The sequence below is a fragment of the Uloborus diversus genome, chromosome 3 (genome assembly GCF_026930045.1).
Source record: "Uloborus diversus isolate 005 chromosome 3, Udiv.v.3.1, whole genome shotgun sequence".
Classification (NCBI taxonomy): Eukaryota; Metazoa; Arthropoda; class Arachnida; order Araneae; family Uloboridae; genus Uloborus; species Uloborus diversus.
The window spans coordinates 55,897,819-55,920,132 of NC_072733.1; the positions used below are offsets into that span (position 1 = coordinate 55,897,819).

The 22,314-nt window shown below is 35.6% G+C and overlaps 1 protein-coding gene across 1 annotated transcript in view; it reads right to left on the minus strand.

Annotated features, from left to right (window-relative positions):
• LOC129218449 (protein SERAC1-like) overlaps positions 1-22,314 on the minus strand; it is a 140,111-nt gene that overhangs the window by 36,532 nt on the left and 81,265 nt on the right. The window contains exon 9 of the mRNA XM_054852724.1: positions 14,830-15,034. Coding sequence (XP_054708699.1) covers positions 14,830-15,034 — 205 coding nt within the window. The remainder of the gene's footprint in view (positions 1-14,829; positions 15,035-22,314) is intronic.

Sequence of the window (22,314 nt, forward strand, 5' to 3'; positions counted from 1 at the left end):
TAAAACTTTTAGTGAAAATTAAACCCCCAATTTTGACTTAATTTTACATAGTAAGAAAATAACAAATAATAATGTAATTCAACGAAACATGATTTTAGGTTGAGCTACATACCACCCTTTTTAATATTCAAAAGTTTGTTTCACTAAATCCCACCACATTCAAATACAATAACAAGAAAACGGAGACTTAGCATTAAAAGCATCGAAAACAAAAGCGAGAGACTCCAACAATGTCTAAGTTCCAACTAACATACACCAGCGGAAATGCAACAGGTGAGATTTTTACTGTTGTCCTTTGATAGAACAATTATCTGACTGGAAAAAAGTAGGTTTAAAATAAATTTCAACAAACTTTTGGATTTTGGTTTTTGTCCGGTTTTACTGGCCAAATAATGGCTATGCCGTTGGAAACATTAGAGGAGAAAGGACAATTAGAAAAGGTTTTGATCTCATTTGTGGGGAGGGGGGTGCTCCATCATCCTTGGGGGGATGCGCTTAATTGATACTTTTTATGTAGGAGCTATAGTGCTATTCATTGAGACTTGACTCAACTTACAAAAATTTCTGGATCCGCCACTGCCCCCACCACCCAGAACACCCTTTTTACTTCTTCTTACAAAAAAGGAAGTATTGTATTCGCGAAAAAATTTTCACTTAAAAATCGACCTTAATTTCCATTTTACTCACCCCTGAATGAATATTGAGCTTTTTTTTTGACTCGACCACACGTGGCTAAGTGCCTAAGAATGTATAGACACGCGAAATATGCATAATGACGATTCCCGAGTTAATTACAATGAATTTTCTTGTGACGTCTGTATGTACGTATATATGTGTATGTATGTGGCATAACGCAAGAAGGGTTAGTCCTAGAAAGTTGAAATTTGGTAAGTAGACTCCTAGTGGGGTCCAGTTGTGCACCTCCTCTTTTGGTTGCATTCGGGTGTTTCTAAAGGGGTCTTTTGCCTCATTTTGGGGGGAAATCATCGTTAATTTCTATGTAAACTCAAGTGGTGTTACAATTTGGCGGACACTTGGTGATATATCGCCAGTCTTTTGGTCGCCAAGTTTTGTCACCAGCTTGGCGACAAATTTGGCGATTTTTTTCTTTTTTTTAATCTGTTTCAATTTGACCACTGTTGGTGATATTTAGAGAGTAAACTATTGAATCACATTAAAATTGCCAGTAATGGGGAAATGACATTAAATTGAAGCAAAAGGAAGTCATGTGATGCAAACATCAGCTTGCTTCTAACATCACCAAAGGAAGTAAAAAAAGAAAAACTTTCTCTCATATCGACAAATGGGAGGGAGCGCAAAAGCTTCAGTCCTCCCAGGGGGCTGAAGATGATATACTCCTCTGCAGGGCCGTATCCAGAAAAGGTCTCCCCCCGAAACACAAAATGTTTTTTAACGTAAAACAGAAGAATGTTTTTTTCTTTCTACTTTCTTTTTCCAGGAAGGAAAATAACCAATTTTTTTTTTAATTCTTAATTATGTAACTATTAAACAAGTGAAAATTTGAAGAAATACAAGAATAAGCAATTCTAGTTCTTATTAGCTGCAAAGCATACTTTAAATTTAGACACTTTTTGGATTTCTTGCCCTCTTTCCCAATTTAATTTAGGGCCATCCAAGGCCAAGGCACCCTTGTAAGTTTGGTAAACTTCCCATGCTCCCACCAAAAATCTTATAAAACTTACACTACACGGATTTCAGGACTCCCCAAGTGTCAGGCCCTTAGTTTCTGATTAGGCTAGTATCTGATTACCACGATGTGCCCAATTCAGCTCCTTGATACATCCTGCGTAAAAATGCAAAAATCATGATTCTTGCGTTTTTGCAGCATATATTTCAAGATAAATTTTTATGAACTAAACTATTTTTGTGTGCACAACTTGTTTTATTTGCCTGTTTTTCTTCATATTTTTGTAGACTCAATTACTCCCATATCAGGCCTTAAAATACAGATTTTTATATCTATTTTTCAAAAATATTCGCGGGGGAGAAACCCCCAGGGACCCCCTGAAATTATGGATACTCTACATCCCACTTAAAAGGCCACTTTTCTGCTAACCTTCTCATTACAAGGTGAATAAAAATATAATAAGAAATAATAAAAGTAAGAACAGAGGGAGCATTAAAAAACAAGACAAAAAACGTGTATGTGTGTGAAAGTGTGTAGGAAATTCGTAAAGATTAATTTACTAGTTCAGCTTGGTGGACGGGGGGGGGGGGGGGGGGGGTAGGATTGCGAAAATTGGACAAGGCGCCGGTCAAGTGTTTTTACCGGTAAACATTTTTGACCCAGTACGCCACTGGTTCAGAGGACTCTCCTACCAATCCTGTCTGGTCTACTTAGATGATGATATCTTCATGGGACACAGTTTCGAAGAACATCTGGCTAAACTTAGGAAGGTGCTGCAGAAGCTTAAAGAAGGCAATCTGAAGCTAAGCCCGTCCAAATATAATTTGTTCCACCGAGAAGTGAACTACCTTGGTCACATCATCTGTTCTGAGGGTGTAAAACCTCATCCAGAAAAGGTATCTGCGGTCAAGAGTTGGAGTCGTTCCGAAAACGTCCATCAGCTGCGAAGTTTCCTGGGGCTCTGCACGTACTACAGGAAGTTTGTGAAGGGTTTTTCCAACATTGCACGACCTTTGCATAAGCTGATGGAGAGCAAGCAAAAGTTTGAATGGTCCAAAGAATGCGAAGAAGGATTTCTGCGACTGAAGAAGGCTTTAATATCAACGCCTAATCTCTCATATCCTCAGCCTGGAAAATCCCTCATCCTCGATACTGATGCGAGTCACGAGGGCATCGGAGCTGTTTCATCTCAACAAATAGACAGCAACGAACATGTCATCGCTTACTGGAGCAAATGCTTATCAAAGTCGGAACGAAATTACTGCATCACCAGAAAGGAGTTACTGGCCATAGTTAAAGCAGTAGAACACTTCCATCATTACCTCTACAGCCGAAAATTTCTGCTTCGGTCAGATCATGCCTCGTTAACTTGGATTTTGAACTTCAAAAATCCGGAAGGTCAGATAGCCAGGTGGATACAGCGGCTCCAGGAATATGACATGGAGCTCAAGCACCGAAAAGGGTTGTCTCACGGTAATGCAGACGCTTTATCAAGGAGACCCTGTCCTGAGAACTACCAGCTATCGTTCCCAAATCGAGAAACAGTATGGAAGGACTAGCTCTACTGCCTATCAGGTGACAGTGACTTCAACATCATCAGAACCTGATGCATGGAGTGACGACCAAGTTCGAAAAGATGATGTGGAGAAATGGTGTCATTCTTGTGACGCCTGTGCTTCCTGTAAAGGATCGAAGAAAAAAAGCCAAGGGAAGCTAGATCTGTACAAGGTTAGAGCTCCTTTCGAACGAATCCGGTTTGACATCCTGGGTCGTCTACCAAGAACTACCTATGGGAAAAAATACATCCTTGTTTCCATTGACTATTTCACCAAATGGCCCGAAGCATATCCCATTCCATATCAAGAAGCTACCACCGTAGCAGAGACTCTAGTCCAGCATTGGATCTTGAGATATACAAATACAAAAGTGACGACCAGCAACAGGCTCTGGGCCCAGCTAGACTGGTCCTAGTCAATTTACAATCCCCAGTGAAGATCAATGGCCCTCTTAAAACTATCTACTCCCTTGCTCATTACCACCTCTTCCGGTAAACTGTTCCAAGGTTCCACTACCCTGGTAAAATAATAATTTTTCCTAACATCCATGCTAGCCTGAGATTTAAATAGCTTAAAACAATGACCCCTTGTTCTGTTTTCAGTGCTAAACTTCAGCCCCGTAACATCTTTCATTTTAATAAATTTAAACAACTGAATCATGTCCCCTCGGTCTCTTCTTTGCTCAAGACTACATTTTTAGCCTTCTAAGCCTGGAATCATAGTCTAAGTGAGAAAGTCCATTTATTAGCTTTGTAGCTCGCCTTTGAACCCTTTCCAATACATAAATGTCTTTCTTAAGATAAGGAGACCAAAACTGAACAGCATACTCCAAAGCAGTGCTTCTCAACCTTTTTCACTTTGCGGCACACTTAAAAAAATTTCTAGATCAACGGGGCACACTGCACTTAATTTCGCAATGGTAATATAGAAATTTTTTATCATTCACAAATAAAAAAACGGGGGAAGGGACTTTTTTCATATGAATAAAACAATTATAACTAACGTAGTGTATTTAAATTAATTTAGAAAGAAGAAATATTTCGAATGTATTGAGGTTGATAATGAACAACAAAACTACTTATATCAGACTAAACAGAAAATTATGCTTCATATGTTTCAAGGCATTTCAGTCAAACATGTCATCAAAGTGCACAGTACGGTTAAACAATTTATCAAATAATGTTTCAAGAAAGAAGCAAGCAAGAAATTAAAACCAAGCACCTAACTTCCGTTTGACACTAATGAGACACTTGAGCCTACCTTGAGGAGCAAAGACGTTCGATGTTCGGCTCTATGCTGGAAAAAGCTACACGAAGTTCTTGATACAGGCTCTTTAGAGATGGTCTCTTGCTGTTTTTTATAAATGTGAGGGTTATGAAGCTGAATTCCAAAAGATATGTCGTTGAAAATGGTATCAGCACGTCAATAGCAAGACAAGAGATGGTGGGATACTTATTCTTAACTAGCAACCAAAATTCGTCCAGAGACACTTCGCTCAACCCAAGTTTAAGAGTACGGTCGCTCTTGAGGTTCATAAATTCTTCTCGCGCCTTCAGAGAAAGGTCTTTAACTGATGCAACCGCAGATGAAGAGAATGAATCGCGAATCCAGTCATATTATTCTATGTCAGTATTCTTGAAATAGTGCTTGAACTTGACCCGAAATATGGCTAAATTCTGCCACCACATTCAGCAGCTTTACTTCCATGCCATTTCCTTCACATGCCATGTTGACGGTCCATTTGAACATATCCAATGAGCCACAATCTCCTTCTTCTCTCCACAGCTGAATTTTTGATTTGAACCCATTTTGCTTGTCCATACATGTAACCCAAATTCTCTCCTTGTCCTTGCATTTTCCGATTAAATTTACAAATACAAATACAAATACAAATGTGACGACCAGCAACAGGCACTGGGCCCAGCTAGGCTGGTCCTAGTCAATTAATTAGTCCCCAATGAAGATCAATGGCCCTCTTAAAGCTATCCACTCCCTTGCTCATTACCACCTCTTCCGGTAAGCTATTCCAAGTGCCCACGACCCTGCTAAAGTAGTAGTTTTTCCTGATTTCCAAGTTAGCCTGAGATTTAAATAGCTTAAAACAATGACCCCTTGTCCTGCTTTCCCCGCAAAAATTTAATCCATTTACATCTTTCATTTTGATAAATTTAAATAACTGAATCATGTCCCCTCTGACTCTCCTTTGCTCCAGGCTATACATGTTAAGCCTATTAAGTCTGGTATCATAATCTAAATCTGAGAGACCCCTTACTAATTTAGTTACCCTTCTTTGAACCCTTTCCAATACAAAAATATCTTTCTTCAGATAAGGCGACCAAAACTGAACAGCATACTCCAAATGAGGTCTTACTAAACTCCTATATAAAGGCAGAAGAACTTTCTTAGATTTGTTTGAAATAGATCTATTGATGAACCCAAGCATTTTGTTGGCTTTGTTACTAGCAATACTGCACTGTTGACTAAACTTGAAGTCCTGATTTATAAAGACACCCAGATCCATAACATTTTCTGCCTGATTTATGACTGAACCCTGTAAACGATATCTCATACGCTTATTTCCATGACCTAAGTGTAGCACTTGACATTTCCGTACATTAACTGCCATACCCCATTTATCTGCCCACTTAGTAATATGATCTAAATCCTCTTGCAGCTGTTTTACTTGTTCTTCATTTTCGACAATCCCCATAACTTTTACATCGTCAGCAAAACAATTCATGCTTCCAGAAATATTATCATTGATGTCATTCATAAATATAATAAACAAAAGAGGCCCTAAAACTGATCCCTGAGGAACCCCACTTAAAACATCACTCCAATTAGAATGATTTCCTCTCACAACTACTCTTTGCTTCCTACCAGTAAGCCAATTTCTAACCCAAAGTAAAGTTTTTCCTCCTATTCCAATGTCAGCTAACTTGCTGAGAAGAGCAACATGCGGTACCTTGTCAAAAGCTTTTTGAAAATCAATATAAACAACATCCACACATTTTTTGTTATCTAAAGCTGAGGTAACCTTGTCGTAGAAATGCAATAAATTAGTAGTACAGGATTTACCTTTCCTGAAACCATACTGCAAACTAGTCAACAGACTATTAGTCTCTAAGAACATCATGATCTTAATTTTGATCAAAGTTTCGAAAATCTTACAAATCACCGAAGTCAAACTTACAGGTCTATAATTCCCAGCAATACCTTTAGACCCCTTCTTGAAGAGTGGCATTATGTTAGCCAGCTTCCAGTCCTCTGGCACCGTCCCCGAGTTATAAGAAGCATTGAAAATATTCAAAATAACATCCACTAATTCCTCTGCACATTCAACTAAGATTTTTGGATAAATATTATCTGGTCCCGGAGCTTTAGTTGCTTTAATCTTTTTCAAATGAAATAAAACCTCCTCCCTGGAAAATACAAAATCCTCAAGCTGTATAATAGCTTGTGTCTTGTTAGTGTCAACTGTTGAGATACAGTTATCGTTAAACACACTGGAAAAAAAGTTATTTAGAACATTTGCAATATCCCTATCGTTTTGGATTAAATTTCCATGCTCATCAACCAAAGGCCCAATTTGACTGTTTCGAGCTTTCCCAGAATTAGCGTAAGCAAAAAACCTCTTAGGGTTCCCATCAATGTCATCTGCCAGCCTTTGCTCCAATTCCCTTTTCTGAATCCGTACCAAATACTTAAAATTTCGCCTTGCCTTACCATACTGGAGCCTTTCCGCACTCTGACCAGTTTCTTTAAACTTACGAAAAGTGGCTTGCTTATAATTAAGAGCTTCTTTAGTCTCCCTGGAGAACCACATGGGCCAAATTTTGGTACTAACACCTTTTCTCCTAAATGGAACATAGTCCCCAACGGTTTTAGCAAGTTTATCCTTAAATTCCGTCCACTGCTGATCTACGTCGCTATTTTCCAACCCTGACGAAAAAACCTCTTTCAAGCTCTGCCTAAGTGCAACAAAATCGGTGTTTCTGAAATTGGGCACAAACCTAAAATTATCATCTTTGCACACTTCAAATTTAACCCAGAACCTAATGCTGTTATGATCACTATCTCCAATATGCTCCCCTACACTCAACCCCTGAACAAAACTACCTATGTCACAAAAAACTAGATCCAAAATGGCCTCCTCTCGAGTTCCCTGAGTTACAACTTGATCTAAGAAACAGTCACCAATTACTTTTAAAAATTCCTCTTCTTTGCCATTACCAGGATAAAAATTATTCCAATCAATACCCGGAAAATTGAAATCCCCCATTATGATAACGGATCCCTTACTGGACATGTCACTAATAATACGGTACATCTGTTCATCTTGTCCCTGGTTTGAATTAGGTGGCCTATAAATGTTTCCAAAGCGTAGCTTTATGCCCTTACTGCTCATCAACTCCAGCCAAACCATATCAATATCAGTAGGCTTATCATTTATGACCAATTCATTGCAAATAAAATTGTCTCTAACATAAAATAAAACCCCACCACCTCTTTTACCTACTCTATCCTGTCTGAATAAATTATACCCAGCAATATGTAATAACTCTGCATCAGAATCGGTAGCCCATGTCTCTGTAATTCCAATAACATCCAACTTCTCATCCATAACTATGCTTTTCAATTCATCCATCTTGTTCCTAATACTGCGAGCATTGGTATAGAAAACTTTAAGCATGCCTAAGTTGCTTTTATTTAACACCCTGAAATTTCCTAAATTACAATTGTTAACATTACTACTCTTGTTTGTCACTTTATTTCCATTTCTAGCAATACCCAAAAACATATCATTCTCTCGATACCTGGTGCTTGAACCATGCCCCCCATTCCAACTTAGTTTTTTGACTCCAAAGCCCTTAAAATTAATCCACTAACCATTTTGACCCCTGTAGAGCTCAGATGCAGGCCATCCCTAGCAATCCAATCCCGTTTACAATGACTCCATACATCAATGAACCTGATACTGCGCTTTTCGCAAATTGACTTCAGTAGCAAGTTCATACACCTCGCACGTTGATTTAGCCAGCTCCTATGCACTCCATACCTGGGAAGCAAACCAACCACTTGGACATTTGTCGAAAAGCTGGTTGCTTTATCCAACAGGGATTCCCATTCCCTAGAAAACTCCTCATTTTTACTGTGGCCTACATCATTTGTTCCCACCCACAAAGTAACCATGTCCTCCTTATTCAATACTCCCTTCTTTTCAGCAACCATATTAACGTCTTTTACCCGAGCCCCTGGTAAACAACACCTAGCCACCTTACGCTTTACTCTCCCAACTGTGTTACCCACCTCCCTTACCATAGAGTCCCCCAAAATTACACCCTTAGTTTCCCAATCTAACTCCTCATTTGAAATCCCCTGAATCTCTGGAACATTTATACCCTCTACAACTGGCTTACACCCTAATGCTAACTGGGCTTCCAAAACTAGCATCTTAAGTCTTAAGTCTGAGAGTTCAGCACATTTAGTGCAAATATAATCCTCTTCAAAAACAGACTCATTTTCCCCCTTATACAGGCAGAACATATGACATAGATCACAAGAGATCCACCTGTCCCCCTTCCCACTCTTTACCTCTTTCATAATGCATATAACACCCATTTCTACTCAGTGAATATGTTCCAAAAGGCAAAACAGTAAGATAAAAATGCAAAAAAACACAGAATAAATACTAAAAACAGCAGTAAATAAACAGAGTTGCTACACCCAATAAAGCACACAAGATCAAAAACCAGGAGATCACCACATGTTAGGCTTAGCTCCAAAAAATGCAAAAACACTTCAAGAATACAATAACAGCAAAAATGAGCCCCCAAAACACAATAAAACTAAATTACATGATAAAGTGAAGTAAAAAAACCTAAAACTAGACAGTAATAATGAAAAATTATAGTAAAAAAACACTTATCAAATTAGCAGCAAAAAACACTCCCTGCATCACAGGCGCCCTCTAGTGGCCGGAAACCTAATAAATATTTGTTAAGGTGTTCAAAAATGTCAGCCATGTACTCTAGTTTTCCCAGTCAATATTTGTCTTGCAACAAACTGGTTTACTGCATTTCGTTTTTTAAAATCAAAAACTGTCGTACCTCGTCCCTTAATTCGAAAATTATTGATAGTACCTTACCACATGAAAGCCAGCGAATCTTTGTATGAAGAAGTAGGGAGTGGTGATCTGCACTCAATTCTTCACAAAGTATACGGAGAAAAGAAGAGAATTAAGCGGCCTCGATTTTATAAAATTCACGATTTTCACGATTTCAGCTAAAGCTGACTTCACCTCATCTGGTAAGATCTTTGCCATGAGAGCTTCACGATGTTGGAAACAGTATATGGTTTTATTTCCTAGTTTGCTAAGTCTCAGAACCGAGCTTTGAAAAAATTACGATAAAATTAAATTAGTATCGGAACCGGAAAAGAGGAAAACAAAAGTTAAAGCTGTGGCTAAAATTCTGGGTGGGAGAGGGCACGATTCCTACCTGGGGGAGGGGGCGATAATCCCGTTTGAGAAATATTTAGAAAAAATTCTGTATAATTAGTTGATTTCGTGGAAATTAGAATCCGTTTTGAAAAACTGAAAGTAATTGGATCACAAGAAGTTAAAAGAGGTGAGGCAGCAAATCCCGCCTCTCCCCTCCTTGGGTATGTCTTATTGCACAAGATCGACTGGGTGAATTGAGAAGTTACAGAACGATGCAAACGCTATTCGGTCATAACTTTAAAACAATATACATCAAGTCCTTTTCTTTTTACCCAACTGCGCGTGCGCGACGCAAAGGAGGGTAATGTGTTTATCAGTCTATGTATGTCTGTTCCTATGTAGCGTTCTACAGGCTAAACGCCTTGGCCAATTTCGGTAATTCTTAAGTCAATCGATTTGTCTTAACCTTGAGAGTGTCACTAAACACATGACAGTAATCAAAAGTACCATTTCAAAAATCAGTTGCCATTTTGTCAGTTTGGAATCGGCGCAAGCTGGGTGTCGCATATTGTGTCGTACGCTACCTGCGTGCGACAAATGCAGGTAGTTTTCACTGCCTGAATTTTTTGTTTACTAAGTCTACTAATTTGGACCTCAGTGGCCGAGTGGTCTAAGCGATTGCTCCTCCCACTTGAGGCGGTGGGTCAAGACACCTTTGTTCCGGATGCACTTTCCCCCTCTTTCTGATGTAAATTCTTTCATGTGTTCTTTATAAGAATTCAGTACTGTAATAAAAAATATATGATGCGTAACGAAGGCAAGACACTCAGATTGTAGTCTCATCAAAATAAAACAGTGCAATAAGCACCAAAAGAAAGAAAGTCTACTAATTCGATTTTCATCTCTAACTAATTGAATGTTTTTGCCTTGATTCAAGGGACTGAGTTTCGCGAGAAAGATTTGACTCGACAGTGGCCAAACGGTCTGAGTTACTGCTTGACATCGGCACACCTGAGGCGGTGGGTTCGACTCCCACCCTCGCTCTGGTTGTACTGTCTCATCTTTGTGATGTAAATTCTTTCATGTGTTTTATTATATATGTAATAAAAATACATCTCATGCCTAAGGGAGACAAGGCACACAGGTTGTAGTCCTCATCAAAACATACCTGTGCAATTAAGCACCAAAAGAAAGAAAAGATCTAACTGACGACGCTTCCGATTTCGCGTCATCATGAGTTATACAGGCTGTTTATATAGCTGTGCTGTGGTTGACTGAAGTTCGCTCATTTTTGACGAAGGTGAAGCACATGTAGCTTTAAGCCGAGTTAGGTTCCTAAAGGGACTAATTATCAGCAGTTTAGACCATCGCAAGTTACTTAATAAACCTCACGATACAAACAAACGCTCTCAATGAAATGGCAAGATTGCGAAATATATCATCTCCTAATCATAATAACAAAGTAATGAAAATGAAAATTAGCTAAAAAGTGTAAAATAAAAATTATTAAATAAAAACAAAAAACCCCAACTGGTAAAAACCAAAAAAACTGAAAAGAAAAATGTATAAGCTCAGTAATTTAGAATGTTATTAAGTACAACTGAATAACTACACTGTTGAAATCGTTTTATAATCGTAAACAGATAAGACAAATCATATATTCAAAAGCAAAATAGAAGGATCAACAGTCGAGGGCCCATTCAAATTTTACGGGATTCCTTGAATCACAAAGGAATGGGTCCCCACTGCTGATCCTTCTATTCTGCTTTTGAATATATGATTTGTCTTATCTGTGTACTGTTATAAAACTATTTCAACAGTGTAGTTATTCAGTAGTACTTAATAACATTCTAAATTACTGGGCTTATACATTTTTCTCTTTAGTTTTTTTTTTTTTTTGGTTTTTACGCAGTCGGATTTCTTGTTTTTATTTAATAATTTTTTATTATATAACTTCGAAAATGCCGCGGCACACCAGGTTCCTTGTCGCGGCGCACCAGTGTGCCGCGGCACACCGGTTGCGAAGCCCTGCTCCAAAGGAGGTCATACCAAACTTCTATATAAGGGCAGAAGAACTTCTTTAGATTTGTTTGAAATTGATCTATTGATAAACCCAAGCATCTTATTGGTCTTGTTACTAGCAATGCTGCACTGTTGGCTAAACTTTAAATCCTGACTTATTAAGACCCCCAGATCAGTAACTTTGTCTGCCTGACTAATGACTGAACCTTGCAAATAATAACTTGTACACTTATTTCCATGCCCTAAATGTAGCACTTGACATTTCCCAACATTAACAGCCATACCCCATTTATCAGCCCACTCCGTAATATGATCTAGATCCTCTTGCAGCTGTTTTGCTTGTCCTTCATTTTCAACAGTCCCCATAACTTTGACATCATCAGCAAAACAATTCATGTTCCCAGAAATATTTTTGTGAATATCGTTCATAAAAACAATGAACAAAACAGGCCCTAACACTGATCCTTGAGGAACCCCACTTAAAACCTAACTCCAATTAGAATAATTTCCCCTTACAACTACCCTTTGTTTCCTTCCGGTCAGCCAGTTTTTTACCCAAATGAAAGTTTTCCCTCCTATTCCTATATCAGCTAATTTGCTAAGTAGAGCAACATGCGGTACCTTATCGAAAGCTTTTTGAAAATAAAAATAATGGAACACCTTTGCAGATTCATTCTGATCAAGGGAGGTATTTCATCTCTGCTGTGTTTAAGGGTCTTTGTCAAATTCTCAGAATTGAGAAAACTAGGACAACACCACTACACCCACAATTGGACGGCATGGTGGAGAGATTTAACTGCACAATACTGAATAATCTCTCGCTTATGGTCTCCAGAAATCAACAGGATTGGGACAACGAACTTCATTACTTTGTTGTATGAAGAGCAGAACCCAATTCTGGAAATTATATCAACAAGTAACCTTGATCCGAATCTTCTATGTAAATACAAAACTGTACCAAACTGAATAAGTGATAGGTAGGAACATGGTCTTGTTGAAGTAATTATGGAATGAGAAATAGTAGTCACTTTCCTGTCCATACTTTTTTTTAGTTTCTTTTGTTTGATTTTTGGATTTATGATTTTTTTGGGAGATGAAAAACTGGTGAGACTCTGGAATCAACTTTATGCTTTTGTTTTGAATTTCTTTAAAGGAAGGGAACTGTGAGCAATCATAAACTTGATTTTTTATGTCACGTTTTATCAACATGGTTTTGATAATTCTTTTTTCCTCTTCAGCTTCGTCTGTGTTTCAATTTTTGTGCCATTTATCGGAAAGTATTTTGGATACTGTCTCATTAGAACATATTATTACATTCACACCACTAATTGTCGTGACATTAATGCCGTCACCATAGTGTTCCATGAGTTTTCTTTTTAAATGCTTGTCATGGTATGGCTCAACACCACGATTTAGGTAACGAAATAAATCAATGAGCCCCTTGAGAGCCTATTGGCATTTATCATTACTTTCCAAATGCTGGCACAACTTTTTAAAAGCGTCTGCTCTTGACGAGTCTTTTCGTGATCCACCTCTACCAGCAGCTTCTGCAGGCTTAAAAATATCAAGTTTAAATCTAGATAAACAGTATCTATGATACCCTCCAGCTCTTTGAACCAAGTCCCTAGTGTTTGAAAGTCTAACTAGTACTTCCCATGCCCAGGAATCGTTCCTTTATAAGGCATTGTCATGGATTGTAGTAACAAGTGTTATAGTTCGTGCTTCAAACCAAATTTCTTTGGTAGAATTTCGACACTTAGATACATCTATGCATTTTCTTTCACACAAAAAGCAAAGTGATTTAAAGTCAAAGGTGGATCGGAGAGGCTTCTGTATTATATTACTTTTTGATGCCACATACTAGGTGGTTGCAGATGTCGCGTGTAGTTCTTTCGACGTATTGCAAGTACTCCAGTTATATTCCCATTCAGAGATAAGAGATTTTCACTCCATCCTCCTTAATTTCACTGCATGTCAGGATTGTGCTCCATTGTTTTTCAGATACTTTTACAACTGTACCACCAGGATCAGTACACGGCTCTAAAGTACACTCCATTTTCACAACACTTCAAATTCTGTTCATTTTATAACTTCAAATGTATATGATTTAATTTTTTACAACATTTTGAAACTTTATAACTTCTTTATACATATATACAGTCGCACCCGATTAATAGAATAGCCATTTTGCCATAAAAATATTCTAATAAGCAGGATATTCCATTAACCCGGATCAAAATAAGTCATTTCATTGGTTTACCACATTGAAAATGTATTATATTAAGCGGGATATTCTTTTAATGGATATTCTAATAAGAGGGCTTGACTGTACTTACAATCGTTTTAAGATTAAATATGTACCAATAAATGAAATCATTTTGAATATTTGACATCTATTTATGAAAGTTTTTATCAAGAGAGCTTTCAGTCATAAAACGCAATTTAACAAGGCTAAAGCAATTACAACTAACGACTGGTTTGTGGACCTTGTTTTTATAGTACTGAAGGGATAAATTAGCAAGTGAAGGAGGCAGTAAGATGGTTCCCATAGTGTTGCTAACTGCTACCGGAAACGAAATTTTGAAGAATAAGGGGACTTCTTTAAGATGATGAGACCCTTTAAATGGGAGAATGATGATGATACCGGAAATTATCCAAATGTTTCGGGGGTTAATGAATAGTCATTCTAAGGTTCAAGCTGGCTACCAGCCCTTTAAAAGAAATTTCGACCTTAGAGTTAGATCGGAGGCTCTCTTCACTCAAATGTTCTGAATAAGACAGAAAAACAGGTGCCACCATATTATCTATTACGTATTTCTTTTCATTGCATTGATTCAAAATTGCAAATGACGGTGTCAAGTGCAAAGTGTTACAAACGTAGAAAAGAAATAATTCTCAGTTCAGTTGATCATACCATAATTTTTTTTTACAGAATTTGTTATGTTGAGTGGTATGTATTTTGCTTTCTAGACATCATAAGAGAATTATTCACATTTACATTCAAACATAGTAAAAGTGGACATAAATATTTATAAATTAGGACTTTAGAAATGCACTGCATACAATATGTGACTTCACAAAAGAGCATGACTTTGAATTAATTAATCCTCATAAAAATAAAAACTTCGATAAATTAGGAATAAGCCAACAGTCATTTTTACCTTTGGCCAGCACCAAGTATAAGAATCACAATCATAATTTCCAAAAGATGACTCTGGTTTTAGGACCTCATTTTCAGCGCTAAATGGGATTTTTTTACCGGATGTTTTGATGCTCTTCTGAACATTATCATTCTGGCGCCAAGTCCAAAACGTTGCACCGAGTAATCCATGAACGAATACAACATCAGCTTTCAGATTTTTAAACCTAGGGTTTTAAAATACACATAGTTCAAGAGCATGTAAATACATACGACCTGAGTTTAGAAGATTACATTAAAGAAACAAAAACAATATTTCTGAGATCAAGTTAGATGCTATATTGTTCAATTACAGTAAAATCCCGTGACAATGAACTTCAAGGGATCGCAAATTTTGTTGTAATGGAATTCAAGCAATGTAATAGAAATTATATAGGGACTGAAAATTTATTTTTTTTGAAATGGAAGTTTTGTTGTATTAGTATTTGTTGTAACGGAATTTCACTGTACTTTCAACTGGAATTGAAAAGGTGATTGAAAGAAGGAATTAGATGCCCTTTGTTTACATTTTGAGCTGATCATGAAGGTAGTGCTCCCTCTTTCTATGCATGCAACAGATTTTCACACTCTTGTAATATTGCTTCTACTCCACAATTTTATCAGAACAAAATAAAATTTCAGTTTTTCTTATAAACCATGACTAATGTTCAACATGTTATTTTTTCACTAAAATTATACCTGATCTTTAGGCAAAGCATAAAACAAAATCACATCTTATCTAAACATTATAACGTTTTTATAAATCTTAAAAATTTATTGAATATTTGAGAATTTATCCTAATTTTAAGTCTAAGCTGAATGCATTCATTAGTTCAGATTGCTTTATTATTGAGATTTTTTGCCTTCTTCATCTAAATGGAACATTTGAATGCATTTCAGAACTTAAGTTGACTCTAAGCTGATAAACATAGAAAACTCGAATGTTAAGAATTTTACTTCAAAAAAGTATAAGAATTAGAATGGGTAGTTGTAGATTGGGGGGGGGGGGGGTAACTTTAAATTTAATGTGAATAGGATATTTGTATTGAAACTGGTCTACTTATACCAATTACTAAAAATTACTAATAGCTGCCATGAAATGAAAATAACTAAAAAGTTGCATTTTTATCTACACGAAAAAGTGGACATTAAAAAGGTTCCAGTTAATAGAGAAATTAAGCAACGATGCTACATTGAAATTAGATTTCAAGTTTGAGGTCAATCATCCAACTTTTGTAGTATAAAGCAAATTTCTTTTTCTTTAGATGTGCAACCCATTTGGATAGGATTTTAGAAAAAGACAGCATGTTATGATGCAGATGTCTTATTCTTTGAGAATGTTAATGTTTGATGAATTAAAGGAGAAAAACTTACACTGCAACAATTTTAATTTAAGGAAATCTGCATCTAAATTATTATTTTATTTGAGCAAGTTATATAGAGTACTTCTCAATGGTATTCAGAAATTAAGCTAATTTCTGCTAACATAGCTGTACTAATAAATGAAACTCACATACGAAGTGAGAATAATCCTCAAAAAGCAATAAATAGAAAGATAAAGTTTATTGTTCAGAGATTAACTTACTTTTTGCTAAAATAGCAATACTAGCAAACAAAATTATCAAGTATGAAATGAGAATAATTCTCAAGAAGCAAAATTAATAAAAAGATAAACAGACATGTGACATACTGAAGGGGGAAAAAAACTGAAATACCATGGCATCATCACGTACCATTGCAAGTCAAATAAAAACTGATATAACATACCACCGTGTATTAAAAAAGCAGGAACATTTCAAAACAATCAAAAAAGTCCTTAGGAATTTTGGTCATTAATAAATTAGCTAATTTATTAATAACTGACAAGACTATAAACACCATAGGGGAAAAGCCATAATAAAGAAAAAATATAGTACTTGTAATTTAGATTTTCCAGACAGATTTCTGGAGTTAAATGCTAGATTTAAAGAATTGAAGAATATTGAGTAAATTAAATTACACGTTATGTGTAATTTAACTTAAAATAATTTACTTTTATTTTAAGTTCTTACAATTAGGATTTAATAGCATATATATATATATAAGAAACATGCTTTTGGTCTAATTTTGTAATAGATTCATTTTAGAGAAAAAACGGCCATGAATGATACAGTAAAAATCAAACCTTGATAACAGTTCAATCAAAAGTTTTTATAATAGATTATCAATATGCATTGTACAAGACTTACCTAGGCTCACTTTCATTAATATATATTTTAGTAATGCAATTCAATGTCACAAAACTCATTTAAAGACAAAAAAAAATCATAAAACTTTATTTACTCTCTTTGGCATTTTCTGAACTTCTAGCAAAAAACATTTTCCATTGCTCTTTTTGTGTTTTTTCAATAGGCCCTGTTTGTTTTTTACAGTTCAAAATATAATTAGAGCAAGATTTCTTTATCAATGCTGAGGAATCAACATTATTTGGTGCGATTTTACTTTAGAGGCACTTGTTTTGTCTGGTGATTCTTAAAAGAATCATGTGCTTCTTTAATACTTGTTTTCCACAAGTTTTTGATTCAAGCTGGGTTGAATCCTTTTCAATTTTTTCTTTTCATTATGATTTAACTTTTCAAGTCAGTACTTTGCTCTAGCCCTCTTCATAATTTTACACAATGATAAATTTATAGACCCATTACAGATGTCTTCACGGTGAAAATACTTGATAGATGTTTTCTTTTTGGATTTAAGGCTGCATTTCACCGTCTGGATAGCATTACACGTTTTGATACTCATCCTTCCTGATCTTTTTGTTGGGAATTCCAAATGATATTATCAATTCTTTATGTTCATTTTGATATATTTTTTTTTTAAATGCTAGGTTACGCTCACACAATGATGTGGAAAAATTCTGAATTTCTCATAATATTGAGTATATAAAAGAAAATTTTAGCTTTAGCAGTAAAAAGGACTTTTCTGGAATTGTTGATCCAATCATGGCAGAATCTTCTCAATTATGACTAGAACCTCAGATTCCTACTAACTTTAATGAAGCATTAAGGACTCCGGAAGCAGATAAATGGCTTGAGTCAATGTCTCAAGAGATGGAAATTATTAAACAAAAAAATGTTTGGTAGTTTGTGCCGAAACTGGTCAATTCAGAAATAACTGGATGCCGTTAGGTTTTCACTGTAAAACAAAATGATAAGGGGGAGGCAGATATAAAAGTCGGCTCTATGCTCGGGGAAATTGGAAAGCCAGAGGGGTTGATTTTGACCAGGCTTTAATCCAGTAATTAGTTTCTCGTTAATCTGAATGTTCTTTTCTATTTTTGAGTGTAAAATGAAATGGTTACATAACCAGTTTGATGTAAAATGTACGTATTTATATGCTCCTTTAAATGAAACCATTTACATGTCACAGCCACAAGGATTTAAGGATCCTCGAAAACCTGAATATGTTTGTAAAATGAATCGAGCATTATAAGGGTTACAACAATCTAGAAGGGAATGGTTTACTAAAATTCACAGTGTGCTACTAAAATTGGGTTTTAATAAATTAACTTGGGCAAATTGTGTATGTACAATTGAAAATAAAATTGTGTTAATACTTTATGTTGCTGACATTGTTGTGTTTTGTAAAAATGAACAATATTTAAAAATTGTCACTTAAAACTCCAATCTAAATTTAATATAAAAATGCTAGGGCAAACTTTTAGGAGTTGAATCTGAATAAAGCAACGGTAATTTGTTCATACAGCAACAGCCATACATCAGCAAAGTATATGATGCTTATAAGAATTTCAGTTTCCCAATTGCTTAATTACCTATAGGAATTGGCACAATTCTTTCAAAAACCCAATGTCCGTATTCAAAAGAAGAGATTGAATTGGTTTCTAAATTTCCCTATCGTAACATTTTGGGCTGTATTGCATTTGTTGCAAATAGAACTTGGCCATATTTAAGTTACACTGTAAATATCTTGTCTCAATTTCAATCGAATCCTGGACTTATGCACATTGGACTGTTCTACTTTAATTACTCGGGTATTTACATGACAGAAGCTCGTTAAAACTGTTTATCTAATATTTCCGATTTGAAAATTAAATGCTTCAGCAACGCTAACTTTGCTGCAAATAGCGATGAGAGAATTTCAATTGGTGATATGATTCTTTTTATCAACAAATCTCCTATAATCTGGAAAACATTCAAGCAAAAATGCGTGAGGTTATCCACCATGGAAGCAGAGTATGTATCGTTAACAGAGGCAGCTAAAGAGCTTATCTGGATTGTTTGAATTTTGAATTAAATTGTAAATTTAAAGTTAATCAACTTGAAACCTAATTTCAAATTACTCTGCGACAATCAAGCAGCAATTAACTGTTCAAATTCATCCATAGAAAAATGTAGAACTAAGCATATTGATATAAAATTACATTTCTTGAGAAATTTAAATGATGAAAATATGTTTGATTTAAATTACGTTAATACGAAACAAAATTTTATGGATCTTTTCACGAAACCTTTAAATAAAATTCTTTTTTGAAGACCTCTTTGGTTTAAAAATTTCGAAGTCCAATAACACTTAAGTGTTTCTTTGCAAATTTTTCTACAAAAAAAAAAAAAAAAAAAATCTTCAAAAACAAATGTAATTATTTTGTGTCTTTAAAAATGAATTTTGGTGTATTTGTACGTGTTTATATGTACCTCTGAATTGTATTTTTTATTCTGTCATGTACCTGTTGGACATGACTTTCTGGAGCAAATAGGACTTATGAAGCTTCAACCTATTTCTGATGTCATGAAATGAACTACACATTTTAAAAAGTTTAATTGCATTTGAAGGGAAAAAAATTGTTTGTAATCTTTTGATACATTGTGCTTTGCAAGAGGCAGCCCTGTTGGGAATTCCAAATGATATTATCAATCCGTTATGTTTATTTTGATACATTTAGCTTTAAATTAAATCCTGGTTTTCTTTTATCTTGCAAAGTCACAAATGCTAATTCAATGATTGTAACGTATTTCCGGATCTTAGACACGTGCATGCCTTACGTCATGAAATGACGAAGTTCCTATTTCGTTTGATTAGCTGATTTTCCAACATCGGGAAATACACATCTCAAATGCATATCTTGAAATCCATGCAAATGATTCTGGCTGACCATCTATATTGTTTCGGTAGCTCAGAAGCGCTGTATTTTTAGTTTCTTGGTCAGCCGAGTCGGCTGTTTGCCAAAATGCTCTTGATTAGGCATTTTAAAATTGTAAACTTAGCCAGCAAATCTAACATTTAAATTAATGGAACCTCCATTAGATAAATGACTCTTTATTAGTCATATTACAAATTGATCAATAATGGTTTTGCAAGTTTACTAAATTATCAATGCTTCGAGAAAATTTATTTTCCAATTTCATATTTCATATGTAAATAGCTTGCCAAGGAGATCATTGTATTACATCACCAAAGTGAAAATAAAAAGAGATAATTTCAACCACAAATATTGTTTTCTGCAAATAACCCAAATTACATTCTGCAACTTAAAAGGGCACTAGTTAAATTAGTTATTGGTGTGATAACTTCATTTGATGAAATCTCATTGCACAATACTTTTGTCAATAATATCATTCATGGTACGTCACAGAAAAAAAAAACGAAACACTTTTAATTATTCGGCCATTATACATGCTAGAAAAGAAAGAAAAGAGTCATCCAACTTAGTTTAAAGTCTTCTTTAAAACTACATAGGTGAAATTTTGATAAGGAACCATATACAAAGCAAAATGAGCACCAACTCTTGATTTTCAAATGGGAACCCCTATTTTTTGCTACATAATTATGTTTAGACAGCAAAATACAGCCAGGGTATGAAATTTCACTGCATTCCGTGCAGTAGAACAGGAGTTATTAACGAAAACGTTTTAGGGACCGTCACCACATTGAAAACGCTTCTTTCAAGGTCACGGCTTATCAAGTAACGGAATGTAAACAAAGAAAAGATTGAGATTATCCAACTCAATTCATGATTTTTTAAAGATCTCTTTTTTCCGTAATTCAATATTTTTTGGCCGATAATGCTGCGTTAAAAAGCGATTTATGGTCGAAAACTTTTTTTTTGAAACAAAAGTTAAAATATTTACTGATTTTTGTCTACCTGGATTAACCTAAGAAAGACGGATGGGGTTTGGCTGGTCCATCGTACAGATCGTTGTTTAATAAATCGAATAATGATAAATTAAAAGTAGTGGAACTTTTTGCCTTTTCTAATATGAACCTATTGGATTGCTTATATATTAATTCAGCAAAATAACCTCATAGAAATGTTAATATCCAACCTTATACCTAGAATCATGATGTGAATATGTTTGATAAATCCATTGCACCTATGTTACAGGTTTATTTTGGAATGAATAGAAAGTCTTTTGATGTAAAAAGGAATTGCGCATTTTTAATTTCGCAGAACGTCGGCAGAAGTTTGGGCCATCACACAAAAATATAAAAAATACACCGCACAAAGTAGAACGAAACAGCATTAAATAGATTGGAGACTCGAGCGAAGCAAGGTCCATTTATTCCGTGAAAATTTGCTCTAAATACATAAAATGAACGAAATATCAATCTAAAAAATAAAACAGAAACAGGAGAACATAAATACCCATTAATGAGCAAACCATTCATACTCAAACTTTATTTGGGAAAAATTTGGTTATTTGAATTAACACAGTGGACAAACACAGTAATTTTTCTAGCGGCTTTTTTGTAATCGAAAAAAGAGAATATGATTCAAATCCAAATTTGATGCGAAAGATCATAATGCATGGTATTATTATCAACTATCAAAGGGACCTCTGGCCCTCAAACTATGAAGGACTGGTGCCATTTATAGACAGTTCGAGAATTTAGAACCAGGCCAGGAGTCGAATCACTTTCTAGTCTGGCACCCCCAGAGGTATCATTTCACTTGGACGACATTGTGACCACGAGCATATTTAACGTTGCCCAGTCACCATTAATGACGACGGTGGATCTTCGACCAGCGAGGATCGGTGGTATTATTTAAAAAACATAACAAAATTGGCGATTTTAGTTAAACATGTAATGGCTCTTAAAAGCAATTTAGGAAAGTAATTTCCCAATGCTGTTTCTAGCAATGAGATTCGAGATGGTCCAACCCCTAATTCAAAAAGACAAAAGTTATTTTAGCTTAAACCAAGGTGAACGGAAATCAGACTTCTTGTCATTTCTCCGGTTTTGTAACTTTGCACTTGCAATCAAAGCTTAGCATTTTTTGATTTTGTTTCGTGCATTATATACTTGCAAACGAACGTTTTCTATAGTATCATGCATTAGGCTGATGCACCTATTGCAATACTAAATGCAGCATACCCGAGAGGCGGGTTAATCTATACAGAGACTACAGTTTCGACCTTGTCGTGGACTTTGCAGACTGGATTCGGAACTAATGGTACAGGATGCAGAAGTCACT